Below are 13,536 nucleotides of genomic sequence, written 5' to 3'. Positions count from 1 at the left end.
CCTTATAATCTTCGGGTTCAGGACACAGACCGGCAGCCTCCACGAGGGCAGAGGACACGCTGGGCATGTAGAAGAGCTGAGTCTCGAACCTCTCGGACAGTTCCACTCTGTCGATCTTTCCGTTCTCCATGACCTAGAAGACGTAGATATACTATCTTAACCCTTTGGGCTTCCAGTTACTCCAGAGTACATTGTCACTGTCTCAACCCCGGAAGTTTCTCCCATGGAGGAGGAATCATTAGTCAAAACTAGGGTCACTTTACTGGACTAGGGTCCCAAGGCTCCCTTCGGAATCCTCAGAGGAATGCCTCAAAGCTAGGGTCACTGGATTCCCAACTATGCAAAGCATTAGGATGTGCTATAAGGTGTTCACTCTACTGGACCGGGGTCCCAAGGCTCCCTCCGGAATCCTCAGAGGAATGCCTCAAAGCTAGGGTCACTGTATTCCCAACTAAGTAAAGGAATAGCATTAGAATGTGCCATAAGGGGTTCAATCTACTGCACTGAGGTCCCAAGGCTCCCTTCGGAATCCTCAGAGGAATGCCTCAAAGTAAGGGTCACTGGATTCCCAACTAAGCAAAGGAATAGCATTAAGATTTGCTATAAGGGGTTCACTCTATTGGACTGGTGTCCCAAGGCTCCCTTCGGAATCCTCAGAGGAATGTCACAAAGCTAGGGTCACTGGATTCTCAGCTAAGCAAAGGAATATCATTAGAATGTGCTATAAGGGGTTCACCCTACTGAACTGAGGTCCCAAGGCTTCCTCCGGAATCCTCAGAGGAATGCCTCAAAGTTACGGTCACTGGATTCCCAACTAAGCAAAGGAATATCATTAGAATGAGCTATAAGGTGCTCACTCTACTGGACTGGTGTCCCAAGGCTCCCTCTGGAATCCTCAGAGGAGTGCCTCGAAGATAGGGTCACTGGACTCCCAGAAAGAAAAGACCACCACAGACAAAAACCAAGAACAAGTACCAAACAGTAGCATTCAGAGTGCAGTAGCCGTTTAGAGCAGCCAGGCTCGTTGAGTCAGCTCCTATTTGATCCAGGATGCTAGGTGGGTTGCCTGTCAGGTAGTTCGTGCCTGTGACGATAATAGATTGGAGAGTTAACTCTTGTTTAATACATTTAATGCAAATTTTCACTTATTCTGGGAGAAAACTTACAAACTACTTTGTTGTTTTTGTTGTTGTTGTTGTAAGATAGGATATTTATGATTTATTTATTGAAAAGAAAATGTAAAAAATAAATAATGTGTATGTTAAACAGCACAGAGGAATTATTTCAAATGAAATATAGCGTACTTATTTTAATTTTCGTTGGTGAAACAAGGCTCTACTTGACAATAGATTTTAGTATGTTTTCATTTGCGTTAAAATTTAGGAATATAACGTCCCCACTCACTGGGTCCTGATCTTACATACAATCATGAGACCTCACTCACTGGGTCCTGATCTAACCTATAATCATACTAAACCAGGCAGCAAATCTTACCCAAAAGTCCCTACACACACTGGGTCCTGATCTTACCTATAAATCTTACCCAAAAGTCCCTACACACACTGGGTCCTGATCTTACCTATAAATCTTACCCAAAAGTCCCCACTCACTGGGTCCTGAACTCTGCTACAACCTTACCAAACCAGGAGGCAAATTTGACCCAAAAAGGCCCTACTCACTGGGTCTAGATTCCCGACCTCTCCTGACCTTACCCAAGGAAGTGAAGATGGCTGGATGAACTGGAATTCCAACGGTCTCTGCGCATTCCAGCACCGAATTGATAGGACCCCCTGACGCCTGGAGGATGCTGTTGACGACGCCGCACTCAGCCCTCCTCAGCTGGCACTCGCTGGCACTCAGGCTCGGGGCGCAGGGCTCCTCTGCTGTCCCTCCTGAAGAAGAAGAAGAAGAAGAAGAAGAAGGAGATTGGGTGATGGAGCAGAGGTTTATTTGACAGTTAATGACAAGTTGACGAATTTGTATTGTCAATAAGAGAATTGCAATTCTCTCTCTCTCTCTCTCTCTCTCTTCGTATGTGGATGCCTATATACATATGCATTTGCACTGCGTTTGAGGCGGTGAAATATATATATGTATGTATACATATAATATATATATATATTATATATATAATATATATATATATATATATATATATATATTCATATATACACTATCTTCATATGATATAGATTATAAAATAAAAATAATGATTGTATTATTGAAAAATTGCCTGCAAATTTTATAAAGGCATATATCTTGAAGATGGCTTGGATAACTAAAATGTGAAACCGGTTGGGGGATATATATATATATATATATATATATATATATATATAATATATATATATATATATATATATATATATATATATATATATATATATATATATACATATATATATATATATATAAGTCTATCACATTACCGTGATTCATATACATTTATCGAACTACAAATGTCCTTTAATATCTAATTCGTTCTACCTTGGACTTAATATATTTTCATTTATGTTTAGCCGAGGGGGGAATTTATTAAGCGATAATAGAATTGGCGGCCGACAGGCGCGAACCATCGACCTCGTCAATTACCAGGGCTGGCAGTGTAGCCTTAGCCAATCTGTGGCGAGGTGCTAAGGCTTCACTGCCAGTCCTGGAATTGAGAGGTCGATGGTTCGCGCCTGTCGGCCGCCAATTCTATTATCGCTTAATAAATTCCCTCGGTTAAACATATATGAAAATATTATTAATTCCGAGGTAGAGCGAATTAGATATTAAAGGGCATTTGTAGTTCGATATATATATATATATATATATATATATTATATATATATATATATATATATATATATATATATATATATATATATACCTCCCAACCTGTTTCGCTTTTTAGCTTTCTAAGACATCTTCAGGGATATAAATACTTTTTACAGATTCCGCAGACAGTGTTTCAACAACACTTAAAACATAACTAAAACTTAATTCCCCTCTCTTCACCTTTCTAACAACTTCAGCACTAACCAAAAATAAAGACTTAAAAAAAAGAAAAAATCCGGAAATTTAGAGGGCCAACATTACAAAAATTACTTACCGGCCAAGTAAATTCCGCTAGCGAGCGCCATAGCGGGAATGCCTGAAGCATAGCCGATGTAGATAAGCAACGATGCGAACGCCACCACCAGCGCCATCTTGGTACTCCCCTGTCGGAGCGAAATGACGATATTATAGGAGTGGTTTGTACGATATTATTTTTAAGTTTACGTGATTTGAATTTATTGTGTATATATATTTATTCATCCATATATATATATATATATATATATATATATATATATATATATTCATATTCATATATAACAATTCGCCCATCCACATATATTACCAACACTTCACATATCTGTAAAACTACGTAAATTACCTAAGTCTTAGAACGAACAACCAGCCAGTGTGTGCCTTCCTTGGTGTACTTCACGTCACTGACTGGAGGGGGGGTTCTGACCAAGTCTTTATACCTCCACCCCCCAAATCCTGGCCCCCACCCCCTCAGTTTTCTCTCCACTTTCCGCGTCATGTGACCAAAGGTGTTATTTGCTGAGATTATTTGTTATGAAGACTCAGAATTATACCATATTCTGTTCTGTTTCAGGAAATAGTTGCATATTTGCATATCTGTTACTTACATATGTATCATTGTATTATTTTAGTAGCGGAGTTTACAATGGGAGAATATGTATGTACGTATGTATGCATGTGTTTATGTACGTATGAATATCTCCTTGATGTGAAGACAAAGTTGTAAAATATTCTTGAGTAATATACACGTAAATATCTATCTTGCATATTTACATATCTGTCACATAAACGTGCATTATGAGACTACGTTAGTAGCGATGCACACAATGGGAGAGTATCTATGTATGTATGTTTGTAAGTATGTTTGTAAGTATGTATGTAAGTATGTATGTATGTATTTTTATTTCCTTGACGTGGTGGCAAAGTGGTAAGACATTCTTGAGTAATATATCAGCAGATATATTGAACATTTGCTTATCTATGAAATATGTGTATTATGAAACTATGTTAGTAGCGATGCATGCAAAAGAATATGTATTTATATATAAATGTATGTATGTATTCATGTATACATACTTGAGTTTCCCTCTAGCATTTCACCTTTCCTTGACATAATGAGGAATTAAAACCATCAGATATCACAAAATATTTATTAACCAATTTCCACTGACACATAAGAAGGTTATAGTTTCCTGGTGACTTTCATTTTAATGATTTTAGTTTTAATGTTTCTTTAAAGAAATGAAATATCTCAATTTTTCTCCCCGGATCCTGAAATGTGGTTCTAGGATATCTCGTCCAGTCTGGAGTTCTGGAAAGAGAACAGCTGTCTAATCAGACAAGCTCTTTTGGCTTGTGGCAAAGTCATCGGATTGGTTCGTGTCCTATAAACCTGTCTATCTCTCTATCTATCTATATATCTATCTGCCTATCTATCTGTCCATCGCCAAGAGACTGCGCTGAAGGACTGGGTGTTGGTTATCTTGTCTATCTCTCATCTATCTATCTGTCTATCTATCTATCTATTTATCTATCTATCTATCCATCGCCAAGAGACTGTGCTTGAAGGACTAGGTATTGTTGCAAATGGAGTTCCATTCCTCGTATTTATTTACATTTGTCATTTTCTTCTTTTCGTTCATCTTAATTCATCCACTAATATTACGACTACTTCTCCAGATAATTCTATGACTTCAAATAATAATAGAATAATAATAATAATATAATAATAATAATAATAATAATAATAATAATAATAATAATAATAATAATAATAATAATAATAATAATAATAATAATAATAATAATTAAAAGCCACAATGGTGTTGAAAATTGTCTTTTTTGTACAGGGTTGATAAAAAATGATGATGATTATTATTATTAATGAAAAATATATTTCAATAAAAAATGCTTTTTTAATTGTCAGTATTATAGCCTCGTTACAGGATTGTTACTTAGTTTCAATAATAATAATAATAATACTAATAATAATAATAATAATCCATAATAATAATAATAATAATAATAATTAAAAGCCACAGTGGTGTTAAAAATTATCTTTTTTGTACAGGGTTGATAAAAAATGAAGATGATTATTATTATTAATGAAAAATATATTTCAATAAAAAAATGCGTTTTAATGTCAGTATTATAGCCTCGTACAGGAGTTACTTAGTTCAATAATAATAATAATAATAATAATAATAATTAATAATAATAATAATAATAACTGTGAAGAACTCCAATAATTCTACTACTTTCAATAATAATATAATAATAATAAAATAATAATAATAATAATAATAATAATAATAATAATAATAATAATAATAATAATAATAAAAACCACTTAGTCGAATAGGATGACTGTGATAGACAAAAAAGATTATAATAATAATAATTCAGGAGGACCTTGAACCAATCTGTATCCTAAACCTTGACTCAGATTCCTTCTTATTTCTTATCCTTATCTTGAAATCTAATCTTTATCCTTCTCTTCCCCCGTTTATGTTCTCGCATAAAGATTTTTGGCCTTACTGTGATCAGATGGGACCTCTCTCTCTCTCTCTCTCTCTCTCTCTCTCTCTCTCTCTCTCTCTCTCTCTCTCTCTCTCTCTTTCACGCAGCCCGTTTTCTTCCTCTTTTGAGTATTCCTTCGATGTGTAGGGGATATCCCCTTCATTATCGTCTGTAATTCTGCGGGCAGATTGTCTCTCGTCTTCTCTCTCTCTCTCTCTCTCTCTCTCTCTCTCTCTCTCTCTCTTTCTGTGTGTGTGTGTGTTAGTACATTTTTGCTTTTGCCTTTTTCAGATAAATTGATCAGTTTCTCTCTCTCTCTCTCTCTCTCTCTCATCTCTCTCTCTCTCTCTCTCTCCCGTTTTATGTATATTATACATATATATACATACCTATATGATATATACATACAAATATATATATATACAGTATATATATATGTATAATATCACAAAACAGTATATATATATAGATATAATATATATATATATATATATATATATATATATATGTATACTATATATATATATAATATATATATATATATAGAAGAGAGAGAGAGAGAGATATATGTATATATATACATATATATACATACATACATAAACAAAACAACATCAACAAAAAGCGATTCTCAAGTCCGAGACGACAGAAGAAGAAGAAGAAGAAGAAGAAGAAGAAAGAAGCATTCGAGAACAATCCTTGCTTAAAAACAGGACGTCATGTAGTCACGAGGTAAAAAAAAAAAAAAAACACACAACACTTTATACCTACTAGATACAAATCCTTCTCCCACAACACACATAATCCCCCCATTGCACTTGCAATCATGCCTGCAAGACGTGGTGATAAAGGGAAAGAAAGAAGTGTGTGCAGGGCGATGATGATTCATTGTGTCTTGTGATCTTTTGCAAAAGTGACACACCCTCCCCCTCCCTCCCTCCCTCCCTCCTTCTCTCCGACAGGTTGAGACTCTGCTCGGAGGATGAGACACGATGCCTGCAGGTTTTGTATCGCCGAGGGATTATAATATACTAGGAGGTGCTGAGGGGCCTTTTCCTCAGTCACGGCTTTACTCTCTCTCTCTCTCTCTCTCTGTATATCTGTCTCTCAGTTTGTCTATACAACTCTCTCTCTCTCTCTCTCTCTCTCTCTTCTCTCTCTCTCTCTGTATATCTGTCTCTCTGTCCGTCTGTCTGTCTACTGTGTTTCTCTCTTTCTCTCTCTCTACCAATCTGTCTGTCTGTATATCTGCCTGCCTCTCTCTCTCTCTCTCTCCCAATCTGTCTGTCTGTATATCTGTCTCTCTGTTTGCTGTTTGTATGAACAACTCTCTCTCTCTCTCTCTCTCTCTCTCTCTCTCTCAACTGTTAGAGAAAATAGTGGATAAATATATACCGAAGAAGAAAAGTAAACATCAGTCATGCATACCAAGAGACAGAAGGATCTTGTTCCAGAAAATCAGAAAGTGGAAAAAAGGTCTTGCAAAAGAAAAAAAAATGCATGGAAAGTTAGAGAACTAAAAAGTAAGATAGAAAATGCAAAACAAAAGATTATACAATCAAAAAGAAAATGAAAAACGGGACTTGGAAGAAAAAATCCTAATAAATATCAAGCAAAAACCCCAAACTACTATACTCATACGCGAAAAGATGAATAAAAGAAGAATAGAAATAGGCCCTCTGAGAATTGAAGGGAGATTAACAAATGAAAAAAAAGGAAATTTGCAACATATTGCAGAACGATATAAGAAGAGAATTCACCACTAGAATAGATAATGAGATAATGATATAGAAGTAAGGAATGAAAATGGTGAATAATTTAGCTGACATAGATATTAATGAAGCTGATATTGTGCAGGCATTACTGAAATTAAAAATGGAGCTGCAGCAGGGCCTGATGAGTTCCTGCTATTTGTTAAAGAAAGTAGTTCATTCTATCGCAAAGCCATTTGCAATATTATTAAGACAAAGCGTAGATACAGGCAAGATTTATGATGAGCACAAATTAGCATATATTACCCCTACATTTAAAAGTGGATCAAGACTAGAGGCAAGTAATTATAGGCCTGTGAGTCTAACATCACATATTATGAAACGTGTATGAAAGGGTAATGAAGAAAAATATTATGAAACATTTAATAAAAAATAATTTGTTTAATATAGGACAACATGGTTTCGTACCCGGAAAAAGTACACAAACCCAACTGTTAGTCCACCGTGAGAACATATACAAAAATATGAAAAGCGGAAATGAAAACAGATGTGGTTTATCTAGACTTTGCAAAAGCTTTTGACAAGGTATGATCATAATATATTAGCGAAAGAAAATTAGAAAACATAATATAGTGGATAAAGTAGGAAGATGGTTAAAAGAATTTTTACACAACAGAAACAGATAGTTATTGCAAACGATGAGAAATCGGATGAAGCTAAGGTAATATCCGGTGTGCACAAGGTACGGTGTTAGCTGCATAACTGTTTGTTATTATGATTGCAGGACATAGACAGTAATGTTAAGGAGTCTGTAGTGAGTAGTTTCGCCGATGACACAAGAATAAGTAGAGAAATTACTTGTGATGAAGATAGGAACGCGCTACAAAGAGACCTTAACAAAGTATATGATTGGGCAGAGGTAAATAGGATGGTATTTAACTCTGATAAATTTGAATCAATAAACTACAGAGACAGAGAAGGAAAGCTATATGCATATAGGGGACCTAATAATGAGACAATCATAAATAAGGAAGCAGTTAAAGACCTTGGTGTGATGATGAATAGGAACATGTTATGCAATGATCAAATAGCAGTTCTATTTGCAAAATGTAAAGCAAAAATGGGAATGTTTGTTACGGCATTTCAAAACAAGAAAAGCTGAACACATGCTTATGCTTTATAAAACATATGTCATAGTCCACTTGAATATTGCAATATGATATGGTACCCACACTATCAAAAGGATATTGCACAAATAGAGAGTGTACACAGGTCCTATACAGCTAGAATAGAAGAATTTAAGGATCTTGACTACTGGGAAAGACTACAATCCTTAAAATTATAAAGTCTAGAAAGGAGAAGAGAACGCTACATGATAATTCAGGGATGGAAACAGATAGAAGGAATGCTGAAAACATCATGGAGCTAAAATATCAGAAAGAGCAAGCAGAGGTAGATTAATAGTGCCCAAAACTATACCAGGAAAAGTATGGAAAGCACACAGGACATTAATCCACTACGCACCGCCAGCATTGATAATGCAGCGTCTATTCAGTGCGTTGCCAGCTCATCTGAGGAATATAACAGGAGTGAGCGTAGATGTGTTTAAGAATAAGCTCGACAAATATCTAAACTGCATCCCAGACCATCCAAGATTGGAAGATGCAAAATATACCGGAAGATGTAATAGCAACTCTCTGGTAGACATTAGAGGTGCCCATCATACTGAGGGACCTGGGGCAACCCGAACGAGAGTAAGGTCTGTAAGGTGTAAGGTCTCTCTCTCTCTCTCTCTCTCTCTCTCTCTCTCTCTCTCATTGTATATCTATATCTCTGTTTGTCTGTACGACTCTCCCCCTCTCTCTCTTTACCAATCTATCTGTGTATTGTACAACCTCTCTCTCTCTCTCTCTCTCTCATCATCTCTCTCTCTCTCTCTCTCTCTCTCCTCTCTTTCTCTCTCTCTCTCTCTCTCCCCTTCTTCTTCTTCTTCAGTTTCTGAATCTCACAATCTCGGCTCTTCCCAATATTTACGTCATCTCCTCTATCTGCTATCTACCACGTAATTCTAAATAGAATCTCCTTTTTTTTCCATTTTCCCTTAAAGAATGTCTAATTTTCCCTTCAGGACCCATAACGTTTTATTTCCCGGTAGTTTTCCGTATCGGGGAAAACTGAGAATATCTCAAAGTTCGAAGATTTTTGGTAGAAAGTTTAAAAAATTTACGATTCCAGGTCACATTACATCCATGATCAGGGTCTATGTTCGTTCCATCGACTCCATCATCAAGTTACTATAAGCTAATGATTCACGTTGGTATCGGGTAGATCTTTACCTGAAATATAATTCCTGATTTCGTCAGGTTGTTGTGAGATGATTGGTCTCTCGTTTCCTATAAACGAAAACGTAAAGAAGAATGATATTGTAAACTTTGTTTTCGTTTAGAATTCTCGAGGCTTCTTTTTGTTCTTTCCAGAAGACGAAAACGTGAAGAAGAATGTTATTGTAGTTTTTGTCTATAGTTAGGTTTCGTGAAACTGCTTGCTGCTCTTTCCGGTATACAAGAACTTGAAGAAGAACGTTATTGTAAACTTTATTTCCGCCTACATTCCATGAAACTATTTGGTGTTTTTTTTTCAGTAGAAAAATCTAGTTTATTTACGTTTGGATCTCATGAAACTGCTTGCTGTGTTTTCCAGTAGACAAAAACTTGAAGAAGTATGTTATTGTAGATTTTGTCCTCATTTAGATTTCATGAAACTGCTTGCTGTCTTTTCCAGTAGACAAAAACGTGAAGAAGAATATTATTGTAGTTTTTGTCTACGTTTAGATTCCTTGAAACTGTTTGCTGTCTTTTCCAGGAAACAAAACTTGAAGAAGAAAGTTATTGTAGATAATTGCTAAAGTGCAGAACCCATGGAATTACTTGTTGCTCTTCCCTGTATACAAAAACGTAAAGAGGAAAATTCCTGTAACTTTTGTGTACGTTTAAATTGCATGAAATTACTTGTTGTTCTCTCCAGTATACAAAAACGTGAAGAAGAATGTTAACATAGAATTTATTTACTTTAGATTTCTTGGAACTGCTGGCTGTTCTTTCCAGTTCTTTCCAGTAGACAGAATTGGAGTAAGAAAGTTATTGTAGTTTTTTTTACGTTTAGATTTCTTGAAAATTTCTTGCTGTTTTTCCCAGTAGACAAAAACTTGAAGAATGATATTGCAGCTTTCGTTTGGTTTTTATTTCATCTTGAAGCTCCCAGACATTTTAGAAGTCTACAACATCTGTATTCTAAAATTCATTGCTAAAAGAATATAGTATGTACCCTTAGTAAAGCTAAGTCTAGTGTTTACTATTACTACAAGCAAAATGAAAAGTAAAAAAAAAAAAAGCACCTTAGACACCATATTTTGAAATCTAAGTTCCATATTTCTCAAAGGCCTAAAAATTTTAATGATTTTTCTAGTATGCACTACCTCATTTGAACTTAGGAATAGTAGATTAAACTATATGACATGTTAAGCCTTTGGAAATCTGTACAGAGAGAGAGAGAGAGAAGAGAGAGAGAGAGAGAGAGAGAGAGAGAAGCTTTACAGCGTGTGTATGTGTTCGTTCGTGCGTCATGAACCGAGGGTATATAAAGGTATGAATGGCATAGTGACTCTTCATTTTGCATCTGTCCGAGGGAGACCGTTTCGTGAACTGTGAGTAACGTGCGTGTATGCGTGTAGGGATGTATATATATATATATATATATATATATATATATATATATATATATATATATATATATATATATATATAATCACATTAGTCAGTGGCTTATTATTATAGTTGTCCTAACCGCTGCTTCATGCAATTATCCAACACTGACCAAAGATTTGCTCTCCAGTCTGTCATTGACTTGTCTTCAACTTGTTGATATGTATGGGATACAAGTTTCCCGATTTATGTATTTATTGACATGTTTGAATAATATAGATATTACTATATATATATAATATAATATATATATATCTATATATATATAATATATATAATATATATATATATAATATGATATATATGAATAACTTGATCACGAAGTATATAAAACGTGATGCTATGTATAAATAAAGGTTTTTTGCCACGAAGGAAAAAAATGAAAAACGCGAGATAGCCAAGTACTTTCGGTCCTGTTCGGACCCTTTACTGAGGCAAAGGGTCCGAACAGGACCGAAAGTACTTGGCTATCTCGCTTTTTCATTTTTTATCCTTCGTGGCAAAAAAACAAAAAAAAACCTTTATTTATATAATATATATATATATATATATATATATATTATAATATATTATATATATATATATATATATATATAATGATATATAGATATATATAAGTCATAAACATAAGTCGGAAACCTTATTTATATTATATATATATATATATATATATATATATATATATATATATTATATATATATATATATAAGTCATAAACATAAGTCGGAAACTTATCACATGCATATCACCGACAAGCTGAAAACAAATCAACCAGTAAGTAGAGAAGGAATCTTGGGTCAGTATTGGACGATTTCATGAAACTATATGACTACCAGCAAGTAATGAACTTGTATTCAACATGTTTGTTATGTGTACGACAATTTGGCGACATGTTAATGACATGTTTTCACTGTAGTGTGGACATTCAGTCCATCACACACAACTGAATGCATTTGTTTGTTATACATAAGTTTCATAGTATATTGCTTTCCATCACGTATGTTATGCATGCATTCATTGTTCTTAGTTTTGATTTATTGATCTTTGTAACAGAGGAGTTCCTCGTTGGACGGGTGGTTTTCGTGCTCGTCTACCAATCTTGTGGCTCGAAGTTCGATTCTCCCCTCGCCCAACACGGGATCAGAGGAATTTATTTCTGGTGATAGAAATTCATTTCTCGATATAATGTGGTTCGGTTCCCACAATAAGCTGTATAGGTCCCGTTGCTACGAAACCAATTATTGGTTCCTAGCCATGTAAAAAATATCTAATCCTTTTGTCCAGCAGCCCTAGGAGAGCTGTTAATCAGTTCAGTGGTCTGGTTAAACTGAGATCTACTTAACTTTTTGTTTTGGTAATAGGAGGACGATGGAATTGTCGACGGGCTGCATCCTGCAGCTATTCCTACTTGGAATGGCGTCTGCAATCACACAGGTCTCCCCGCCCCCCACTGCATCGACCTCCTCTCCTTGGATGGATAGTAAGTTTCAAACAGCAACACCAATAATAATAATGATAATACAGGTTTTATTGGAAAATAACGGCTATTTTGGCCAAGTTTATTTTCTGTAAAAGTTTCTCTAGTCTTCTTATTACTGACTTTTTCGTCCGTACTCAAGTTGGCTATTAAAACGCCAAAATGGGGGATTCATGTCATAAACGTGGTGTTTGTAAAATTGAATATGTCATACAAGAAAAGTCAGTGATAAGAAGAATAGAGAAACTTCTATACAGAATAAACGCGTCTGAAATAGACATTGTATTCTATATAATCTGTATTAATGAAGGTCTTCTTCCAACAAATAATAATAATAAAATAATAATAATAATAATAATAATAATAATAATAATAATAATAATAATAATAATAATAATAATAATATCAGTTAACATATTTAGATATTTTTTCCAATTATAGTAGCATTAGTTTTATAGGTATTTTAAGCTAATTCTTGCGAAGAAACATCCATGTTAATATATTTGACTCCTGTATTATTTTTTTAGAATACTTCTCCTCACAAAATGAGTCAATATTAGGATAAGTTGTCTGAATACTAGGGCAGACAACTAGACTATCACAAAAAAAGACAAAGTAGTAGTAGTAGTAATAGCATGGTTTTGCCTCTAAAACGGCTCCCATTCTCTCTGTCGGAATCCGTAGCTCATCCGCTCTCTCTGTTCTCCCACAGCATCCCTATGCCCCCTCACCGATTCTCTGATGGTGTGCCAGCTGAAGAAGGGCATGTGCTCGCCCATCAACACCATCTTCTCCCCTCTGGGAGGCCCTGTTAAGGCAGTCACCGTCTGCGCTAATGCCACCGGAGCCGTGTTGGGTCCCCAGTTCTTCATGAGTGTTGGTAAGTGTTCAGTGCTCGTTTGTAGGTGTCATAACCACATTGCCCTCTTGGCTTCTTGGTTTCTTCACGCTTTGGGGAAGTTTGTCACTCCAAATGAAGACCCATAGTGG

The 13,536-nt window shown here is 35.3% G+C and overlaps 2 protein-coding genes across 4 annotated transcripts in view; one reads left to right on the top strand and one right to left on the bottom strand.

Annotated features, from left to right (window-relative positions):
• Nucleotides 1–13,536, top strand: part of LOC135200974 (uncharacterized PE-PGRS family protein PE_PGRS10-like) — a 57,861-nt gene that overhangs the window by 42,287 nt on the left and 2,038 nt on the right. For 2 of the 3 annotated variants that reach the window (XM_064229757.1, XM_064229758.1), the window contains exons 2-3: nt 12,431–12,549; nt 13,259–13,426. In XM_064229757.1, the coding sequence (XP_064085827.1) occupies nt 12,438–12,549; nt 13,259–13,426 (280 nt within the window). In that variant the 5' untranslated portion in view covers nt 12,431–12,437. Of the gene's footprint in view, nt 1–10,974; nt 11,011–12,430; nt 12,550–13,258; nt 13,427–13,536 lie in introns of those variants that run through there. The other variant, XM_064229756.1, reaches the window with a different exon arrangement.
• Nucleotides 921–3,506, bottom strand: LOC135200642 (uncharacterized). Its single transcript, XM_064229250.1, has 4 exons — nt 3,422–3,506; nt 3,095–3,203; nt 1,713–1,892; nt 921–1,084 (listed from the first exon to the last, which is right to left on the bottom strand). Exons 2-4 carry the CDS (start codon nt 3,189–3,191, stop codon nt 921–923), a joined length of 441 nt encoding a protein of 146 aa, XP_064085320.1. The 5' UTR covers nt 3,192–3,203; nt 3,422–3,506.

This window comes from Macrobrachium nipponense, chromosome 27 (assembly GCF_015104395.2).
Source record: "Macrobrachium nipponense isolate FS-2020 chromosome 27, ASM1510439v2, whole genome shotgun sequence".
Classification (NCBI taxonomy): Eukaryota; Metazoa; Arthropoda; class Malacostraca; order Decapoda; family Palaemonidae; genus Macrobrachium; species Macrobrachium nipponense.
Note: the sequence above shows the minus strand (reverse complement) of the source record. Positions and strands in the feature narration are given on the sequence as shown.

Coding starts and splice junctions, on each gene's coding strand:
- LOC135200642 (XM_064229250.1), bottom strand. CDS start 3,191: ATGGCGCTGGTGGTGGCGTTCGCATCGTTGCTTATCTACATCGGCTAT. Junction 1,893..3,094: donor TAGCGGAATTTACTTGGCCG/GTAAGTAATTTT, acceptor CTTCTTCTTCAG/GAGGGACAGCAGAGGAGCCC. Junction 1,085..1,712: donor AGCCATCTTCACTTCCTTGG/GTAAGGTCAGGA, acceptor TTATCGTCACAG/GCACGAACTACCTGACAGGC.